Source organism: Magallana gigas, chromosome 9 (assembly GCF_963853765.1).
Source record: "Magallana gigas chromosome 9, xbMagGiga1.1, whole genome shotgun sequence".
Classification (NCBI taxonomy): Eukaryota; Metazoa; Mollusca; class Bivalvia; order Ostreida; family Ostreidae; genus Magallana; species Magallana gigas.
In genome coordinates this window covers 36,195,158-36,218,378 of record NC_088861.1, presented here as the reverse complement: position 1 = coordinate 36,218,378, position 23,221 = coordinate 36,195,158, and the positions used below count along the sequence as shown (strand labels likewise).

At 31.9% G+C, this 23,221-nt stretch overlaps 2 protein-coding genes across 2 annotated transcripts in view; both read left to right on the top strand.

Annotated features, from left to right (window-relative positions):
• Positions 1-17,006, top strand: part of LOC105333774 (translocation protein SEC63 homolog) — a 44,004-nt gene extending 26,998 nt beyond the window's left edge. Inside the window, exons 16-19 of the mRNA XM_066072557.1 lie at positions 13,716-13,973; positions 14,258-14,356; positions 14,910-15,014; positions 15,635-17,006. Coding sequence (XP_065928629.1) covers positions 13,716-13,973; positions 14,258-14,356; positions 14,910-15,014; positions 15,635-15,769 — 597 coding nt within the window. The 3' untranslated portion in view covers positions 15,770-17,006. The remainder of the gene's footprint in view (positions 1-13,715; positions 13,974-14,257; positions 14,357-14,909; positions 15,015-15,634) is intronic.
• Positions 17,007-18,186: 1,180 nt separating this feature from the next.
• Positions 18,187-22,956, top strand: LOC105333773 (charged multivesicular body protein 2b). Its single transcript, XM_034479703.2, has 8 exons — positions 18,187-18,358; positions 19,398-19,489; positions 19,992-20,033; positions 20,385-20,486; positions 20,921-20,971; positions 21,307-21,409; positions 22,059-22,165; positions 22,478-22,956. Exons 1-8 carry the CDS (start codon positions 18,331-18,333, stop codon positions 22,583-22,585), a joined length of 633 nt encoding a protein of 210 aa, XP_034335594.2. The 5' UTR covers positions 18,187-18,330; the 3' UTR covers positions 22,586-22,956.
• The last annotated feature ends 265 nt before the right edge of the window (positions 22,957-23,221 follow it).

The following is a 23,221-nucleotide window of genomic DNA, read 5'->3' as shown; positions in this document are numbered from 1 at the left end:
ATAACAGTTTCTGAGATATATGGTAATTTCAAATTCCTGGGGGGTGGGATGACCCCAGGGGTCAGATTCTAATAAACCCTATATATTGCCAGTAACAGCCAATATATGATTATGAAAACCCTATATTATTATCTTTGTCCGTTTTCAAGTTACCATGTACAATACAGTCTACGATTCTTCCTACAATGTTCAATGTTAGACCCCACACCTTTTGACACCCCCCTCCCCCCCCCCCTCCCCCGAAAAGTGGTTGTCTAACCCAAAATGAGAAAAATCAAGACAGGGTGCACAACTAGATATGCAGGCCTATCATATCCTAGAGTTTTGTACAATTCTGTTCAGCCATCTCTGAGAAACAAGTTCATGCATGCAGAGCAGGAAAGAATTAGAAAAAGAAGATGAAGAATAATAAAACATGAATTAATAACCGTACAAAAACAATAAGTCTCTAATTTCATTCGGGAGACTTAATAATAAAGATTAAATAGAGATAGGATCATCAAACATCAATAATTTAAAGATAATTGACAATTTCTGATTCTAAGAGGGTCAGGATGACCCCTTAGGGTCATGACTTACATGCCATAATGATCTGATGCGCCTGCATGACCTAAGGAGGAATAATATCTTTGGATTAAGGTGGGGATCTCAATGGTTTTCATGATATTTAATAATTTCAGGAAGAGCACTTGGGATCATGACCTACATACCATCTGAAATGCCTTGAACAAAGAAACAATAATATAATATGTACATGATATATGATTCAATTTAAGAACCCAGATATAGATCATCTGTTTTGTAATACTTCCTATGTATATATACATGTACATGTATTAGTTTGTGTTTTGTTCTGTACTATTCATGTTCATGACTGTAGTATGGCTTATAAGTCTTATTTTAAATTACATTAAAAAATTGTCAAATATATGACTTGGAACCCCCACTCCCAAACAAACTCAAATATAAACTGTCCCCCCCCCCCCCCCCCCCCCCCACCCCCCCCCCCCCTCTTGTCGAATGATCTATTAAAATCAAAATATAATTTGGGTGTCAAAACTTTTATGAACTGGTAAAAAATGTTATTCTTAAAAAAAATTATATTACACCTTGCATAATTGACAAATGATCTATTGAGATATGATCAGAGGTCATATTTCTACCTTGGGATCAATAAGTTGTATTCATTGACAAGTTAAAATTAATAACAATAAATGATTCAAATTATAAATGTTTATACTCCACATTCACCCCCCCCCCCAATTTAACCTGGTTATAAAGATTCAGTCTTCTTAATACATTCTTACATGTGTACAGTAGCAAATTTTAAATCATTTCTTGATTGCTTTTTCTCTCGTGATTCACATTAACATTTTGGAAATTGCTTAATTCAATTTTTAAGATTTATATAAACAAAATGTTATATGCATCACTTCCATGTGTATTCGCCTATTTTGGGAAATTTTAAAGTCTCCTTAACAAAGCACTGACATCATTAGGCTAGGAATTACCCACATGGACCAAACACTACTGTATAACATATGAATAAGATAAAATACATTATTATTTCTAGTTCTAAAATGTCAGGGTTTCTCCAAGGGGACATAATCTATATACAATTTTACGCGCAATGACACAAAGAGCAAAAATAAATTATATGGTTTAGGGATGAGGATCTCAGATCTCAGAAGTTAACAAAATATACAGTGTATCATATCATTTCCTATTTCATAAAGGTGGGGGGGGGGGGGTTAAAGACAACACCTGGGGGTCATTAATGTACTTTACACCATTAGATGCATCATAATGACATTAGAAGATATTTTGTATTTTCCTGTTTCGTGGGGTCAGAACAGTCCCATAAGGTCATGACCTACATTGTATTTGATGCATAATATAATACATTAAGAAAGAAATACTCCTTCCTTCCTATTATAACTCATATAGAAATGATAAGTGTCTACACCTACTTACATGTGATACACAAATTTAATAAGAAATTGTTTATACAGGGTCAATATGGGGTCAACTCAATAGTGCATGCAGTCTGACAAATGAAAAAAATAACTTTTGCAACTAAAATGACAGAAACTTTACAAATGCGATAGGATAGGTAACGATGATAAACTTATTTAAATATTAAAAGATGATGATACAGTATGCTGTCAAAGGCCTAGGGAGATCACATTTAGAAAGTGAAAGTAGAACTTATATATGTATGCTGGCATCTCATTATATTGTGCTACTGCTACTACATGTATTATGCTTACCTAAATTGGTCAACATCATAATGATAATCCAATTAAAACACAATAATGAATTCCTTTAGCTGATCTTAACAAATCCTTTCATGCATACGGAAAACACAGACATGTATGTATGGGTGTTGCTAAAACGCGGAACGGAAAACGGAACGGAATGGAAAATATCATCACGTTTATCGCTTAAAAAGGGTATAGACTGGCCAGAAACGATTTACTTTGTATCTTTTATTTATATCAAATGAATGATTATCAACATGTTGTTATCTTATTAATATTCATAATTAGGAATATCTATCAATTATAGCATTGTATTCATTCGGCTTTAGTTGAGTACGAAACGGAAAAATCAAATGTATTCGAATTGTGAAACATTAACATGACTTTAAACGAGCAAATTAGCTATAACTTTTTACTTATTTTTCTTATATGGTATTGCTGGCATATCAGCGTAACGTACGCACTTAGTGAAAGCGTTTTATGCGTGTTTTGAGTATTTTTATATTTCAAACACTAGTATGATGTACATGTATATACTTACATCAAAATTGAATTGTCGGTGTTCTAGACGATCTTTTATCATACAGACGATACAGTATCATTGAGATGGAAGAGAAAAACCCGTAGGACTGACGACATTAAAAATTAAAATACAGTAAACATTAAAATACCCGGTAATTTGTGAAACTAGTATTTTTAGCAATGCAATTTTGTTTACGTTTGCATTACTAAGCAGTTGTTTATTCCAGCAGCTATATACATATGATCCGAATAGAAAGCTCTAGAGGTTGCCTGGTTTGATTTTCCGATTATATATTGGGACTATAGTCTGTCGATCCCAAAATATTCATGCAGCACATTTGGACGATTTATAATGGAAAATGTTGACATCTTTTCTTCATTTGGAAGTCACTCAGAAGACCTTGCACAATTTTTCAACACTATCATCCGGGTCTGTTGAAATGCAAAACCCCGTAGACTTCTTTATTTTTAGCCGTGTATTTATGCCAGCTGATAAGCTAGAGGGGACGTTTTAAAGAAAGAATAATGAGAATGTGAAATGCTTCTAAGAGAGAATCGCTTGAACCCTGAGGTATATATAAATATACAGCAAAAAGTGAATCGAGGATATTTTGGGACAGAATATAGTGGTCAATGCATGTACTGTTAATTTTTAGGAAATAAATATTCTTGAATAAATAATCTAATATTGCTAATCTTTCAAAAAAATTTAAAAAGGTACATAAAGTATATCGTTTTAGCTTGATTAACAAATCTATGAGGTAAATAACATTAGATAAGATTTTCCGTTTTCCCTTCCGTTCCGCTTTCCGTTCCGTTTTCCGTTCCGCAATTTATCAACACCCATGTATGTATACACGTGAACCCATCTAATCGAAGAGCTGGGTAAAACTAGTACCCGCTAATGAGACATGCAGACCTATGTTGTGTACGTAACTTCAGACAAAGATCATTCATTTGTAACATGCATGTATTTTTATGACCTATTCTTCAAATCCACTTGCACTATTTTATTAGGTAAATAACAGCTTTAAGGTGGTGCAGGACACCTGCATATTGTGATGTACATGTATACTTTCTATTGAGATAAACAATAAAGTATATCAAATATTGATTAAATATTTACCCCCCAAATAATGTTACCTAACATTGAAGCGCAATGGGTTAGAGCGTTTACATGTCTGTAAGAGCATTAGGGTCCAAGGTGTATTTTTGGTAATTTTACAATTGATATAAATGAATTTTCATGGGGGGGGGGGGGGGGGGGGGGTCCGGACCCCTCACTCCCACCCCTTCTCTAAATCTGTGCACACGATGATGTTCATGTAGGCACACAGAAGCAAATCTAAATCCGGCAACCGCCACGGGGAGGGGGCATATAATTTAATTTTTAATTTTGTTTGTAATAATTATATAGACCATTATACTTTCTATGACATAAAATGTTAAGATTATTGATTAACTGAAAATTCACTGCAAACAGTTCTACCCCAAATTGCACATAAAGTGCTGCTCATGTCACGATGTGTATTATCATATGGGAAGGGATCTCATCCTTCAGTTATGAAAATTATGAATTTTAATTGTATTACCGGAGCTTGCATATAGCCTTCATTTTTAATTAAACTGGTACAAAACAGTGTTATTTAGGGGCAAACACATGGTGCGGGTATTACTGTCTAATGACAGCATCTAGTATTATTTTTGTGTTTCTCATCAAAAATGTTTCGATAGCATATGCAATTTCAAAGCAGAGGTTCATTGAACGTCTTTTAGTAGTACATTGCGAACGTTTTCATTATTTTTGAAATAAATTTGATTGTATTCATTTAGTAAGACTAGAATGATTATTACTAAAATGAACAATTAAGATTTTTTGAAACCTTTTTTTTCCAGCGAATTTTTTTTGTTTTTAAGAAAATTGGTAAAAATCATGTAATTTAAAAAAAAAAATTAAAAAAATATTTTTTTTTTCTATTTTTAAATCATAAAAACTTTTAACATTTGGTTTGATATTGTGTAAATCCTCTTTAAGATAAATTTTATGTAAGAATCAATGTTGAGTTGTTCTTAGTGGAAAATACGAATTGTGTCGTGCACTAATGTATTACTCTTTTGTTGCTCTTAGTAGGCTGTATCAATAGCATTGGATACTTGGTATCAACTGCATCCTCATTTGCCTTGAGTACTGTTATAAAACTGGATTGTACAACTGTTCAGTTGCTTTCAGTATAGCTACCAATGGCCTTGGTTCTTTAAAATAACCGATTTTTTTTTAATATTTCAACATGGCCACACTTAGGTGTAAAACGCATAAATAGACTAATGGGGGTAACCGTTGCCATGGTAACCGAGGCTAAAGATGGAAAAATAGCAAAACTTACTTTAAAGCCATATTAGACGGTTTTGCCTACTAATATAAACTATCAAACTATCAAAGACATTAAACAATCTTTTTTCTATTGTCAATTCTTATTTCATAGCAGAAAACTGATGGAGAAACTAATACTTATGAAATTTTACAATGGAAACCGTTAGAAATGTTTGAAATTGGTCCTTTGTATTTTTTATAAGCTGTAACGGTAAATTATTAATTTTTTATATATCCTTATCAATTTCCTTGCAATATAAATTTTATTTATGAAAATTGAAACCCGTTGCTATGGCAACAAGGACAAGAAACAGAAAAACTGAAAAATTGAAGATGATTTTGATATGCTGTAAATCCTATTTTGAATAATTGTTTTTGCCGGAACTTGTAGAAATATGCCTAAGTTTTTGTTGTATACCACACAAAACTTTGCAATTCAAGACAGAAGTGTTGTTGCTAAGGAAATTGAAGTTGTGTAAAAAATCACACAGAAATTCTCACTTTTTGAAAAGTCCATAGCAACAGAAATATTTTTTAGCAAATGCCACATTTTTTTTCCAATTTGCTTTCAAGTTCATGACATACTTGATATTTTCTCACCCATTGATATATGTTATCTTTACTTTTTTTTTTACGAATTATACTCATTCAAATATGCCTCACAATATTAGAATGTACTTTATTTTTATCTTGTTGCCATAGCAACGGTTCTCAATTTTTATTTATAAATTCTTAATTGCACAACCATAATAGTTTATACGAATAAGATCAAGATTTGCATTTTTAATTCAAATTAAAGGAACGCGGGCATGTTAAGGCTTCCCGATGGATTTTACAGCGATGTGTGGAAAGTCACTTGTCTGTACTTCATACGATATGACGTCATTATTAACTTTGACGTCACGATCTGCATTCCTGTCGATAGTTTTCAGGGAATGTTTCTTAACGTTAAAAGTGAAATTATATCAAACCAGTATAATACCGCATGTTTCCTTTACAAAAATGCTGCCGTTAATGCTAGACGTACAGAATTCATTCATATTAAACACCAGTATCAAATAATCGGCAGTTTTAAAGCTTCGTTTTTTAAAGTAAAAGACTATTTATAAACTAGTGGTTTGGAGATTCTCCCTGTTACGTGTAAACAACTGAATGAAGAAATTTTAATGCATGTAAAACCAGCTTGGCGCAGGTGAAAGATCAACACAATTTTAGAATATTTTACGTAAAATAACTACCAATGTGAATTGTGCTTTGGAAACCCACGGATTTACCCCAGTAATTTAATGTCATTAATCACCTGCGCCAATGCGATTTAAAAAGATCATTTGCAATATTAGGATTCGCCCTCACGTGATTACAAAGTACATATGACGTCACAAAAATGCATCAAATATTATGTTTAATATCGGTGTCAATAAATGTAACATAGATTTTAAGAAATACTCCCGGTCAAAGTATTTTTGCAATGATTCAAATAATATCGTTTTCCAGCCGTATTTTAGCATCGGGACGCCTTAACATTGCTGCGAAGAAATCGTATTTTGAAATTTTTCATGAGTTACCATGGAAACACTTTAAATAATATGTGTTTCTTTTTTTTCTTGAAAAATGACAATTTTGTTTAAAAATATGTTCTACCCTTGATGCACATTACTTACAAGTAAGCATTAAAATGTCATTTTTACATATTTACCCTCTGTTACCATAGCAACGGGACCACATAGTAATAAATAAATGGTATTTACCTTTTTTACTTATCAATGTCTTCCAAATTGTAAAGTAAGAGGAAAATTCGTGATTATGTGTGGCCACCGAATTTTGATTCTTACATAGAATCGATCTTAACTCGTAGAAATAAAATATATAGCGTTTGGTAGACTTTAAGCATAATAGCTTGCAAATATATAGAAAAGTCTAGCCATTATAGCAAAATTTTGCAAACATTTTACATTTGGACCCCTTGATCTTAAAATCGACATCACTGACCCAACCTCATGTTTTATCATGTCAATTTAATATTTTCATTATCTCTTTATTCTTGAGTACCAATCAGATCAAAGCTATACATGTCACGGATCTGATAATATAGCTTGTATCACATGACAATTGGTTTGAAGTAATTGTTTTTTTTTTGTTTTTTTTTTTTTAGGTGCAAATAGGTGCTTTAACTAGGAATGAAAACTTAACTCTCTTTTTCTTTATTTTTTTGAAGTATGTTTTCTCTACAGTTTTAAATGATATACTACTCAAAAAAAAGTCTTGATATAACATCATTGAGCATTAAAAACCCCAAATAGTTTGCGTCTGTTCCATGCGGATGCTTGTCTGAGTTTGCTTTGTCGCTGGTAAAAATTGAAAAATGTGTAACATTTGATTTATATAGCAAACGAAGATTGTGGGATGAAGATAGATAATATGCACCGACTGGAATGAAAAGGCAATTGTTTTAGATCCATTGGCCACATTGTTCATCCGAGAAACATTTTGAATGAGTAAAAGTATATAGTCTGACCACGGTTTGTGTTTCCATCACGTTTTATTAATTTTCTTAATGAATACATATACGTTTTGCAAAATTACAGTGGTATTTATAAGTGTAAAACTGACTTCTGTTATCCAACTAGAAACTCTCAAAACACCTTGCACACATTTTGCAACATTTTCTTTGGTACTTTTAATGCCGTTTGAATGAAAAATCCCCATTGACATTTTCATTGCTGTCTATTAAAATCTAAATTATTTTTTCAAAACAGATGTTTCTTTCTAGTAAATGAATGTACCTTGGACACAAACGCATATATATATATATATATATATATATATATATATATATATATATATATATATATATATATTAAGATAAGATAAGATAAGATATTCTTTATTTCCTCCACATTATTGGAGAGTATTATGATGTTTAACATGAAACTAAATAACAAAAAACAGTAAGAGAAAAATAAATATAAATGCAAACAGTATAATTTAAATTTTTCTACAATCAATAACAAAATGATCCCACAATAAAAATACGAATTTCGATACACAAATTATAATTTTTTTCCACTTTACAAATGTAATTTGGGCAAAACTGGTATTTGCAATGCACCCTAATAGAGCCAAATATTGGATTTCGGTATCTTGCAAATCAAAAGAAACATATTCAAATACATCTCGAATATCTAATAAATCTTCCAAAAGTTTGTCTCTCTCATTCATAAATAATGAACAATTGAGCATAATGTGCATGTTAAAATTGTTTTCCATTCTTTTACAATGGTTACACAATTTGGGAACCGTTTTCATAGACAATAATGCAATAAATCGATTAAAATATTTTCTTAGACCAGGGTTTTCTTTAACAACTGCCCATAAATGAATTGGCTTTAATTTACAATGAATATTTCTATATACTGACATTTCAGGAGTGCTGTACAACAATTGTTTCCATTTTGTTTCCTCTTCAATAAACACATTCTTGACAACTTGTTTTGAAAATATAGCTTTGTTGTACACACAATCTGTATTAACATTAAGAGACAAATCATACTCAATCGCAGTGTCCGGTTTTATAAAAAAAAAAAACAATTAAAAATAAAAGACAACACAGAGTAAAACGTTAGCGCTTTCATTCAATCTTCAGACGTTCTTTTAAAATAACAATTACGTTACTTGGTACTTACCAAGAAAATGAAAGCGCTTATGTTTTACTCGATCTTTGTGTTTTCATTTATTAAAGTGTTATATATATATATATATATATATATATATATATATATATATATATATATATATATATATATATATATATATATATATATATATATATATATATATATATATATATATATATATATAATTACTTATTAGGTTAGTTACTGACTCACTACGGAAATATATTGGGTTGATCAATCTCATAGATGGCGAGGCGAAGCAAATTACTATGCAATAACATGAACGTTATGAAACTGTTTCCTTATACTATATTGTGACGTCATAGTATTGTTTGTACGACGTCATCGATTTTAACGTCACTTATTTTTAAATGTATTGTGAAACGTCTGAGGAAGAAATGAAAGCGCTTACGTTTTGCGATTAGTTTTGTTATATATATATATATATATATATATATATATATATATATATATATATATATATATATATATATACACACAATTTTATTATATATATATATACCCCGAGATGTCAAGAAATGGAAAGGGGGCTTGGTACGCAATAGGAGATGTACTATATATACTTTTAGGTTTGCATTTTATGTATGATACATGTAGTTTGAAAATTTGAATACTGATATGGAGATTTTCATGTTGAACCGATTACATATGTATATTTCACTTCTCCTGATTTCTATGAAATAATTTTTGTTTTTCTTGAAAGCATAATATCCAATCATAAAATTCCACTTTCCACCTTTTTCAGGCAGCTATAAAAATGGACGACAAAAGTATATTTGGGCTGAGAAAAACTTTTCAGCGTTGTAAACATTTTAAAATTTACAGACGCAAGTTTGGTTACAACCATCATATATTTGTTGGAGAAGCAGATGTGTCTGGTTGTGATATTTATCACTACAGCATTAGTTTGTTACCGTTGCTGAAAATGTGCCCTCCTGCTCAAATAAAGAAAGAAAGACTTGAATACTCTTCATACATGGAAAACAAAGATATCATGAAAATATTTAATTGGAAAAACGGAGATACAGTTATTGTAGTGGACCGAGATGACTACCCAGAAAGTGAAAGAGCCGAGAATGAATGTATAGCTAAGGCAGAGTTAAGACTTGGGGAAACAAATTATTCCATTGCATTTAATAATTGTGAAAGCTATATAAACTGGATTTTTTCTGGTGACAATACTTCAAATGAGTTTCGAAGTTCTTCTCCACTAACCCAAATTACTTTAAATGTCTTAGAAGAGTGTTTTTATACAGGGGGATCCAATTTGTTTTTGCATCTTTGCTCGGAGATTTTGGAAAATGTGAATGATTTTGTTATAAATAAATCCGTAACAAACACTATCTATTTCTGTGACACAAACAAAAATGAACTATTTTTTACTTTCCTTAAACTACCAACAAATTTTCATTGTCAGCAAGAGAGAAAAATATTTCTGATGGATAGGAATATAAGTAACCAATTACTAGAATTACCAAAATTATATAATTTTGAATGTCAAAAAGGTCGATTTAAAATGTTGAACACATACAGTAAAAATCGAAATGCTCACAGCTCAAAAATAGGTTCAATTAAAGTTTATAAAACGCTTAGCGTAAGAAACTGCATATTTGGTTTTTGTTCTGAAAAAGTCATTGCCGTCAAAGACAGTCTTGATCCAGATTACAAAGTAGGTAAAAATACGTTAAGTCAAGTGTATCAACTTGACAGTCCGTTAGTCAATTGGGGGACTGGCATTGCAGATCTAGGTTCGCTTGAAAGAGTACAATTGGAAACCTTCACCGGAAGTATTGGTTATTCATGTCGTTGCAGCTGCAATTTTCATTCAGATACTGCATCATCTTTTGCAGACTTTCAAATCACAAAAGGTATTCTAGATATTATGGAAATCGGACAGAACGCTTATATGACGAACGCCCAAAGAATTGGAAGCACTGCTCGAAAAGGCGTTGCTCTGTTAACTTCCGCTTCTTTGCAACACAATTATGATTTAAAAAAATGTAATATTGAATGTATCGTTGTCGAAAAATCCTGTTTGAGTTCGATGGATGAAATGATTAAAGATTTTAAACAAGAATATGCGAGGAATGCCCTTAGGGATGTAAGCATTGACAGAGGGATTTCGAATCATTTGCAAACTAACTTTAATTGTGAACAACATAATTTCAGTCAACTCAGTTGTGGTTTTATGAACAGTACAATTATTGATTTTGGAAACTGTCCTGCTGATATTTGTGTCCCTGAAGCGCAATGTCTGATTTTGTAAAGGATGATATACGTTTAGTTTCTTTTTACAAATTAAAAAAAATGTGTCTTCTTGTAACAGATTGACAAAATGTGTCATCATTGTTATAAGCTGTTTTGTGTTTATATTTTAATCTTGTTTAATGAATTCATGCTTTACTAACACGTGAATAATTGTAATAATGTTTGAAGAGAAATGTTAACAATGCGTTCTTTTAATCACAATTTGTTCACTCTTTATGAACCTAAAAATGTGACTTGTGACTTATGCTAAATGTGGTTTTATAGTTTCAATAAAAAATCTAAATAGAAAATAAATTCGTTTTATTATGATTTAATTTTAACATCACAAACTTCCTTAAGGATGACGTTTACTCAGAATGAAAAAAAGTTTCACTGATGTTAATGAAAAGTTATCTATTGTGTGTTACATGTATAGACATTTGATTGTAGTGTTATTTTTCTCTTTTAAAGAAGTAGGTTAATGGCCTACTTTTTGGGTTAATGGCCATTGAATATATTTTGAAAAATCAAGGAAAATCCCATAAAATTTTACATTACGATAAAGATTTTTTTATTTGTGGAAATATTACAAATTATTAAACACTTTATAAAAAGTGAAATACAGTTTATGAATGGTTGTGGCACTAAATATATACAAAGCATTAAAATTTCAGTGTCAATTTTTAAAAATATTCCAGTCCGAATTTTCTCTATCACTTTTCAATTTCTTACCCATTTTTGATTCAATTTAAAAACAAGAGGCCCATGGGCCAAATTTCTCACCTGAGGAACAATAGGTATGATAAAATCAGCTAAATGCAGTCATAATACAAACTATCTGGACAATGTACAATTATACATGTACTTGTATATCCAGTAAAAATAAAATCCATTTCCCCCTGGATATTCTTATGTTTATAATCATTAGTCTCTTCTAACAGGATGATTTTACAGTCATATCACATGTTGAATATTGCAGCTCTCCAAAATATACTTAACAATTGTTTATATATGGGATATAAACCTACATCAAAGTCTTAACAATTATAAAGAATCATCTGGCTGATTAGTTTCTAAGAAGAAGATTTTTAAAGATTTACTCTACTATTCCTATGTAAAACTTTGAACCCCCCCCCCCCCCCAATTGAAGCCGAACCCTACTCCCGGGGGTGTCATTATTTTGACAACTTTGAATCTACACTACCTGAGGATGCTTCCAAACAAGTTTCACCTTTCCTTGCTGATTAGTTTCTTAGAAGAAGATTTTTAAAATTTTCTCTATATATTCCTATGTAAAACTTAGACCCTCCATTGTGGCCCCACCTTACCCCTGGAGAACTTTGAATCTACTCTACCTAATATCTTTCTATTTATCCCCCCTTGAAAAAAGGTGTGGCCCTTAAATTTCACAACTTTGAATCCCCTTTGCCTAAGAATGATATGTGCTAAGTTTGGTTGAAATTGGCCCAGTAGTTCTTGAGAAGATGTTGAAAATGTAAAAAGGTCAGACGGACGACAGACAAAATGTGACCAGAAAACCTCACTTGCGCTTTCAGCTCAGGGGAGCTAAAAATGAATGATAATGATAAAAACCATTTAAAGTATTTAACTACTGTTATTGACCTTATTCTGTTGGCAAAAAACTTATATAAGGTCAATGATCAAAATTTTGAGATATGGTGTCTTTTATCGTTTTTAAGCATCGATAGTTTTGCAATTCGTGCAATATGGTTATTTTACTGAATAGGTGAGTAAAAAAAATAGAAAGTATGCAAAATTATATAAGAGTACTGCCAAAAATGTTTTACCGGAAAACAAAATCTGCAAATTTTAGTCCGAATTTCCTCTGTTTGGCTAAAAGTCAAAAATTTTTGTTTGAACCTAATTCCTTAATTGTGTAGAAATATCGAATGTTATGTCAATAATAATTCATTTCATACAAACTTTTTGTGTTTAGAACAAATTTTAATCATGACATTGAACTTTATAGCAATCTGAATTTGAGAACTCAAACCAGGAGTAAACAACACCCTTAAGAAAGACAGGTAATTCATCAGAAATGATACACATCTATTGCTGTGAGCGCGATAAATCTGAGAACAGTTTTGACCTGATTCAAACCATGAATCAGTTCTTTAAAGTCTCTGTCATATTATTTTTAGGACAGTCTACATCTCTATCAATAATCAAAATCCATTTATTTCCTAATTTTTCTTTTTTGGTTGGGGGGGGGGGGGGTTAGGGGGTTAAATTTTCCATTTAACCTTTCTTTTTGATTTGTAAGATCTGTTAAGAATGATCCTTTTTTCTTACCTTGTAAGTTAACCCTGCATCTTGCAAAGGGGATAAGAATACTTTTGAAAAGATTAGATTTCGGATTAGTTTGAAAATTTTACTCCTCTAATAAATCAGATGACATTATATATATCAGATGAAAACATAAGGCATTACCTGCTGATCTCCTGAATATTGATTAACCTGAGGCAAAAGAAAGAGAAAAGTCTTAAAAATCATATTTGGTCTTAAAAATTTATTCCTATCAATTCACTTGAAATTTACAACGGTGACCATAATTTTAATACTTTGACCAGCGTAAATATTTCTTTATTGTATACACAGGGTAATGAGGTGGCTGTCAAAGACGAGGAAGAGCGCGAGGACAAAGACGACGTGTCAGAGAGAGGAGCAGAAACAGACGAGGAGACAAATGCATCAGAAGGCGAGGACCAGAGAGAGGACAGGGTGGAGTCCTCCTCAGGGCAACACGAGGAGGACGAGGAGCAGTGGAAGAAGTACCAGGAGGAGGCCAAGAAAGAACAACAGCTGGACACCAAGGTCAAGGAGAGCCACCCCGTCCACTGTCCATACTATGGGGAGGTGAGTGTCAGAAATAGAAAACAAATATGAATAAGTTGCCTTTTATTTATTTTGTGCAAGATAAATGATAAGGCAGTTTTTAATAAAGATATAATTCAACAATTCAACAACAGCAACACTGTTTGAAAGAAGTTTTGACAGCACATTTTTGTTGCTTAAAAATTGATAGAATATATAAGCTTTTTGATTGTAATATAATTGTTGTTACAAGTATGATATAATAAATATACAGAAAGTTATGAACAGAGGGACTGCGGTTGTGATCATTTTGTGACATTTTGCAGGAGAAACAGGAAGGGTGGTGGCTGTACGTCAGTGACAAGAGGAACCACATGTTGATCACCGCCCCCGTACAGATCCTGACCCTCAAGGACGAGGAGGAGGTCAGTGCTGCATGGTCCCTATCAAACTTTTATGTTCTTAAATTCATTTTGTACAATGTATAGTATTGTAAATTCCTTATATTACGCAAGTACTTAATTTCACGATCCCGCTGTTTTGTATCAAATCGCGAGAATAGAAAATCAAGAATGTGGAACATTTATCCATTATATTTCTTATAGCTCATAACTCACAGAAAATAATGGCGAGGTTTTTAAATCAGCGAGCCGGGCTTCTTGCAATTTTAAGGGGATATAAATTCCTCGCGTTTAATTAGGAATTTACGGTAATGCAGTGGGCTAGTCAAATGTTGAATATAGTTACGCTCTTATGAACTCTTAGAATAGCTAAACAGATTTCTCAATGCCTGAATTTTCACTACAGAACTGAAGTCTTTCAGTAAACTATAAGTTAATATCTACTGGATTAGATCTGGCAGGGTATTTTTCAACCAAAATGGCAGGATATTTATCCACAAAAGAGAAATGTGTACTGAACATGTACATGTTATATGTAATAACAATACTCAACAATATATGTTTGATCTGTTTTTAGCTGACCCTGAAGTTTTCAGCCCCACACAAGCCTGGGCTGTACTCGTACACTGTGTGCCTGCGCTCAGATTGTTACGTGGACTTTGATCAGTCCAAAAACATCAGGGTAAGAAGTCAGATCATGTACAGTAGTACATCGAAAGAATCAGCTTGAAATTTATCTCTATCAACTTGAAGTTGAGGAGACTTGGAGGACAACAAATTAAACATCAGATCTGTCTTAAAATGTGACGTGATATTTTTGGCCATAAATTAACATTTAGTAAAGAAAAAATCCAACTGTGTCTTTATACAGAACTCTTCTTCTTTTAGAGATTAAAATAGTCTAAAACGGACCATGACCATTGAGCCCTCTTAAATACTTTTTAAATGATTATCATGGTGTTAAAACTTTAACTGTTAACCTATTCGCTTAATTGTAATGCATTATTGAAAATTTATCAGGAAGAAATACAGGTACTCAGGTCTTGTTAATCCTTTGAGATTAAAATTAAATTTAAAAAGTGTATACATCATGGAGGTACACACAGGTGAATTTAGTAGCTTATATCTCTTGGTTTGTTCAAAATTTATATAGGTGAAACGTGATAATAATTTGGCATTAAAATGAGTCACTTTTGTGCAATTTTAAATCGTATCCGTTCTAAATAAAAAAAATGATATTCTTCTATCAGAACATGTTATTTTGATTCGTTTGATATCTATGATTTCTATTTTTATTTTTAGTTGGATGTGAAGGAAGCGAAGGTGATTGAGGACCATCCCCAGTGGGACATTCCGGATGATGAGGACGACAAAGACAAAGATGAGGACACAGACTCGGATTACTCCACGGATTTCGATGAATCGGATGAGGACTGATTGATTACTCCGCGGATCTCGAGGACTCGGATGACAACTGACTACACCACGGATTTTGAGGATGTAAACTAAGACTATAAGGGAGGCACAATCCAATAATATTCAATCAGACAGAGACTGAGATGATATCAAATGAGTGGCGATGTTGTGTCCATTTGTACACTCTATTTGTCGTATTGTTGATGAATGAAAATTTCTTTCCCTGAGGCCACCATGTTTAAGAAATGTGATAAAATTCAGTTATAGTAAACAATTTTTTAATTGTAAATGATTGTTAAATACATCTATTGTACTAATGATAACTGAATTACTACTGTAACATCTCCTTCGTCAATTTTTTAAGTGAAGTTTTAAAAAAGTACAGTTGATGTAGCAAAATTACTTTGGCATTTTATTTTATTTTTCTTCTATTTTTTTTTTATATTTTGTATAATCAGTCATTGTTACATGTACATAATGGAATTTGGTCTCATCATTGCATTCATTTTCACAATTATTTTTCCTCTTCTTGATTTGGAAATTAGTCGTAATATTGTCCAAAAACTACTCCTCCCTGCTACATGTTTTGGTTGTGCATCCCATTTACATCTATTTTTATGATTACCTATTCCAGGTCTAGTCACTTTGATATGAATGATATCTACAGTGTATATTTGATGTTCGTTAAGACAACAAATGGCAGGGGTGATATTAATTATGCTTGATAAGCACATACACATGTACCTTTCTTGGTCATCACTTGATGTATCTCAAGTCATATGAATTTTTTTTTTGTACCTACATGCAACCCAACAAAATATGTTAACAAGCAGAAACTATATACATGGTTGCAAGAATAGATATAAATTTATTGAAGTGTGAGTGAGGAATGAAGTAAAATGATGCATGCTACAAATAACACAGTCAACATATTCAGGGGACAAATGTAAAAAAAAAAATGGATTTTTTGTGAAGACAAAGTTCATTTTCACAGAAAGAGATTTTGTTTCTCTTGTGTGTAATCACAATATTTGTGAAACAATTTATGGCTAATTTATAGTGTGTATTTAAAATCCTTGATTATTTATATTATTGTCATTTTTCACTGCCATATTCCGATAGCATATTTTGTATCAAATCTCAACATTGTAAATATCATGAAATGGTTGATAGACACATTCATTGACAGATGAAATATGAATATTATAGGTATGTTTATGCTTCTTGTGGAAGGAGGAAAATAAAGGTGATAAAAATATTCGAACAATATCTTTTGTTTGGGGTTTATTTTCTTTAAGGGGCAATTAAACTGTGCAACAATTATGTACCTTGCCCCCCTCTCTCTGTGTCTCTGTCTGTCTGTCTGTCTGTCTCTTTCTCTCTCTCTCTCTCTCTCTCTCTCTCTCTCTCTCTCTCTCTCTCTCTCTCTCCAGAGTGTCAGATTTAAAGAAAAATTTAAAGATCTATTATATTTTCACTGCTAAGATGATAATATTTATTAATATTTCCCAATTTAAATTTCCTAAATAAATCTGGCAATTAATCCACTTTCAGCATTCCATGGAACTAAATGGCAGATGTTAAAAAAATACTGAACAAAATTTGACATGTTTGATGACTTTCATGTTACAATAGAGAAGTGCAGTTTTCTAAATATCTGTCTTATACAGATTGTCCCCTGATTCATATTTTGATACCAATTCACCAAATTCTGCTGATGTTCTGTTCCATAGGTTTGCATGATCTATTGTACTTTCAGTCACAAATGAGTGTAAATATTTCTCCCTTCTGAATAACTTATTGATAAAGTCTCTAGTAGGATTGATCTTCTGTTGAATCAGATTATTTTAACATTCACATAAAAAAGATTAGGTATTTTTTTTGGTCATATATTTAACTAATTTAAAAAGAATACACTAGTACATTTATTTTCATACTTTAGCCTAGTTGTTTAATCATCATTGAACATTCAACTTGCATGCATATGCTTGATACCATTTCATTATCATTAACCTAGTACTAGTGTCATTGATTTCTCAACTATAAATGATCCTTTATTAATTATGAACATTTAAAGATTTGAAGAGTACTTCTTAATTTTTTTTAATCAATTATTTGAAAAAGCTGTGCATTATAAAGGCATATTAGCATTGTTAAATTGATCAGCCAATTAAATGAAATTTCATTTGATATTTATGAAATTTCCAATTTAATTACAGTGTAAGTTAATTTATTTAACATTTAAGTAGACAGCTACTTTTGGAGAGATAAAAATCTGAATAACTATATTTGCCTTTGAAATAATTATAGAAATGTCTATTTCAAAATCACTTTTCAAAAACCTAAAGGAAATTAATCACTCCGCTTCTATATGGTTTGATGTTATTAGCATTTTCTGTCAACAGTAGTTTATGGGTATTTAGCGTCACCTCGGGTCTAGGTCACTTCCGTGTTTACAAACTTCGTCATGATCATGAGAGAGTGTACAAAGAAATATCAATAGCTCCCGAATTAACTCACGTCACGCCAGAATATTAACTCTAGTCTGTGTCCATAGTTTGTGTCAGAAGAAATAAAGCACCATGTTTAAAAAGAAACCAACCGTCCAAGGTAGGATACACTACATATGTACATACTACACTGAATAGTTTTTAAGTGTATGAAATGGTGAATGGAATTTTTCATAAGATCTGTGTCCTACCAGCTACCTGGTTCGGGCTTTGGGGCTAAATCATTAATGAATGTGAAGTTCTTTTTGTAATATGTAAACTTTCTTTTTATTATATCTTTATCTTAGCTTCATACTCCTTTCTTTGAACTGAATGTTTTAACTGAAAAGTGTGAAATAGCTATAGTAAAGTAATTCATACATGTATACAGTACCAGGGATGTATACGTCCCTGACAGTACCAACGAAACAGTACCAGGGATGTATACGTCCCTGACAGTACCAACCAAACACGATATAACTCAAGAACACTGGAACAGTCCCCAAGCTTTGTATCTTCTTGGGTTCTCATCTTCTGGTCATGGTCTGCATGCAGCTTCTGAAATTTATTTGTCCGCTCAACATGCTCAAGGTGACTCTCAGGGTTCCCTTTTGGTGTTAGCTTAAAGAAATTGAAGTGACAAGCGGATCGGTCTTCAATTTAAATTATCTTCTGCTTTAAGTAAGCCCTGCCTCTTATACATGGATATTGAATTGTTAACAAGTATAAGTCATCAGTATGCAGAACTAGCATAATGCAAAAGATAATAGGAGAGGTGGGTGCATGGGTGTAAATGTAATCCAGGAAACTCAAACACTAAACATGTCAAAGACACGTACAGGTCCTTTGATGTTTGTTTTACTTTTTCACCAATAGTGGAGAAAATGTTAAAATAAAAAAAAACAGGGTAAACTGTTATTATTCCAATTTATCGCTGATTTCTCTGGACTACATTATTTTACAATCTATACACTCAGGTAAAATAAAACTATGGTATATAGCAATTTTAAGCTAACTACGATATATGATATTTAAAATCAGTTATTCTAGATATGCTAAAAATTATGGAACTCAAACTCTGCATTAGAATCCTTCAATCATAACAATTCTATTTATTAGATTAGAAGCTAATCCCTTTCATAGTTCTATTGTTGTTGCAGAGCAATTGAGAGAAAATGACAGAACAATGCGTAAAACCCAGAGAGATCTCACGAGGGACCGTGGGCAGCTTGAGAAAGAGGAGAAAAGAATTGTGAGTCTAAGTTGATCAGTAGAATTATTAACTTATGTTATGACAGTGCGCAGTTTAAATTAAAACTTAATTAAAAATTTAAAATGTATTGTTGGGGCGCAAGAGGGGTTTGCAGAATGAAAATTCTAATATTTGATCGTACAATTGCCGAAATGTGTATAAATATAAGTAATAAGGGATCATTCTTTGAATATTATGAGGTAATAATTTCTTTCAGTGCGGGATCAAATCTACCATAAAGCTCTTCAGGCTTTATGGTACATGTAGATTTGATCACGCCCTGAAAGAAATTATCACCTCATTATACCTGGAGTATGATAATTCCTTATTTCTTTTTAAAAAAAACCTGAATTTCTAAAAATAAAATACATATAATAAGAAATGAATAGCAAAGTTTAAATGACTCCATTACTCTGAATTTACTGTAGTTGGTTCTAATGATGAAGACGAATTCCTTTATTTTTTATAATTGTTTTCTAACTGGTTGCTTTTTGTTAAATAGGAAATGGAAATCAAGAAAGCAGCAAAGCAAGGCAATAAACAGGTTAGTTCCTACAAACTGCACCAATAATTAATAAGTACATGGACTTGACTCTATTATGCATATTGTGGAATCATAAGAATTCATGGTGGCTCAATTTTTGTGATATTGGTGGGTAGGCCACCCCCATGAATTTACATCCTCGATGAAAACATGCAAATATAGAAAGAGTTATCTTTTTCATTAAAACTAAAACCTGATCCATCTACAAAATTTCATCCTTACGAATAAGCAAAAAACTTACAATCCACAAAAAATGGCCCCCACAAATTTAAATGATTCCACAGTACTTGATTGCTATAAAACGATGAGGACATTGACAATTAGACATTATGGAATTTTTGTAATTTCTAGGCAGCGACAGTCTTAGCAAAACAACTAGTGGCAATTAGGAAACAGCAAACCAAGAGTTACTCTGTAGGATCCAAAATATCGGCGATAGGCAACCAGCAAAAGGTAAAACAACGTAGAACCAGCAAAGTTAATTACGCTTCATGAATGCTTTGCAACCAGAATGCATTTCTATAATTTTGTAAAAGTTTATCAGCATCCAGTTCTTGTATTGCAACTGTGAATACTTAAAGTTTGTTCTCGCTGTGTATACTGATTTTAATACCTTCATTTTTTACATGTGTGAGTGAAGCACACTTGTAAAAACTGAAGGTATTAAAAGTAGAAAACACTTTATTCATGTACTTTAATATTTAGAGAATAAAAGAAAAAACAAAGGAAAATACTCTTCTTTTAAATATTAATCTTTTCATGAGTTTACCAACTTTTTCATAATGTCTATGAATATCAAAATAATTTTTGACATTAATAAATGCATGTTGCAACTGTCCTATGTTTTCAATTAAATTTACTTTACGAGATTAATGTGTCTTTTTCAGTTGATGCACTCTAACATGAAAATGGCTGGAGCCATGGCAACAACTACCAAGGTACAACAAACTAACCAATCACCAACACATTGTTGGCTTTAAAATGAGTTATTCCCCTTTAACCACAAATTCATTTGTATCGGATTTTTCAAACAGGTTGCACAGTACATAAATAACATCACTCTGTCAGAAAGATTTTTCTCCATATTGCAGTTAGAGTTATTCCCCTTACACCACAAAATTTGTGGTAGTGTCTATCAGGATTATAAAAATCTATTGCTGTGTATGATAGACATTCAAAAATAAATGATAAGAGTTTATTCTATTGTGAATAATGAATTGAGACATTTATAATCTGCCCCTAACGCTTGTTTGTTTCTCCTCCATGTTTTCAGACGATGCAGCAGATGAACACAGTGATGGATCCCCAGAAGACGGCCAAGATGATGCAGGAGTTTGAGAGAGAGAACATGAAGATGGGCATGTCTGAGGACATGAGTGAGTCCACTCAACTCATTTATTGTGTTTGGATTTTTTCATGATCGTATGGAATCATACAGAGAGCCTTGATTAATATAATACCTCTGTTATATAACATAGTACTTTTCAAAGTCCAAATTGATTTCTTAATGTTGATAATCCAGTTATTACCATAGGTTAAAATGTGTTTTTTGATAATTGTATTTAATTGCCTTTCAATAAGTTAAAAAATCAACATGGATCATGGGGTGGGTTAATTCTGATAAAAAATATTACCCGTGTAATAGATGTTACAGAATTTAAAAGTATAGATTTATTTCTTAATGTGGTATTGTTAATTGCCCAGGAATTACATTAAGTTTAATTGTGTGTCATGATACATGTAAGTATAATGGAAAACTTATATATCATTAATTTGTTTTCTTGTTTTCTCACTCATTTGATGAGTAGCTCAAGTAGATTAAAAAAAAAATTAAAAACTCTTGACTTCCAAAATTACAGAAAATTTTATTACATGTTCCTTAGTTCAAAAACCCTATTTAAACAAGAACAAGTGTTTAAAGGTTAATAGAACCTAAAAATATTTGTATGTTACTGATGACACAGTTAATTAACTGATGATTCAGATAAGTGAGATATTTGATGGTATTGATGTTCCTTTTGATAGTTAACGATACACTGGATGACATTCTTGGAGAATCGGGAGATGAGGAGGAATCTGACGCTGTCGTCAGTCAGGTTCTGGACGAGATCGGAATCGAGATCACCGGCAAGGTAAAATTAAGCCCTACAATCACTAAACACTACATTTGGAAAGATTTTGCTGTTATCTGTTTTCCAGTACATGTACATGTATTTCATTTCAAAATCATAAGACATAAAAAATTTATATCAGTAATTGTGTACTATATAAGACTTTGTATTTGCAAATATTACTTTTGCAAACTATAAAGCTCTCATGACAGATTAAAAATTTTGCAAAATTTGCTGCAGATAAAAAAAACAACCCTGAAATGTAGTATGTGTTATGTTGTAGGATTATAAACTTTTTACTGCAATCCTAAATATCCATTGTTTTCATTATAGATGGTACATGCGCCAGCTGCTCCAGGTAAAGGTCTCGGGGAGACGTCGAAATCTCGGGTAACGGATGACGACATAGAGAGACAGTTAGCCGCCCTGAAGGATCTATAGCGTCCTACCTCCGTACAGGGCAGGGGAATTCTGGGAAAATTGTTTCACCCCCCTCCCTCCCTGGTCTCATGTGATATCTAGGTCTTAACATTAAACTATTTTAATTTTACGTGGCCTTTGGAGTGGATATGATGGAATACAAAATTTGCGGAATGAGCGATTCCATGAGGATTATGTTGTCAGCCTGTAAAAAGGAAATACAGTGTTTACTGTCTAGCATAAATCTTGATTTCATTGTAGTCTTAAATCCTGTATATCAATATTTGAATGGATTGAAATATTGTATGGTTTTTTTTACTTGAAAACGAATTCACTGTGTTTAATTTTAAGACATTTAAAAAGAATGCATAAAAAAAACTGGAGTAAAAACAGAATTGTTTCCACTCTCTTAATTATTCAGGGTTAGATTCAGTCAATAATTATTATATTTCTTAAAACTAATCCTCGTTTATGTTATTTTTGATGTGGGTGTGTAAATTAGATATATGTGTGTTCTACAAACATGAACTATAAAACAATTTTGTATATACAAATTATTGTAAATTATGACGTATTTACCGTGTGTAGGTTTAGTTTTACCATTTTTATTTCAGTCTACATATCCAAATATATACAATGTTTGAAACAGGTGTTTGT

Bases quoted from the DNA above. Each gene is read 5' to 3' on its own strand.
- LOC105333773 (XM_034479703.2), top strand. From the start codon at position 18,331: ATGTTTAAAAAGAAACCAACCGTCCAAG. The intron at 20,487-20,920 runs GTAAAACAACGT...TGTCTTTTTCAG, and splicing joins CGATAGGCAACCAGCAAAAG to TTGATGCACTCTAACATGAA. The intron at 20,972-21,306 runs GTACAACAAACT...CCATGTTTTCAG, and splicing joins CCATGGCAACAACTACCAAG to ACGATGCAGCAGATGAACAC.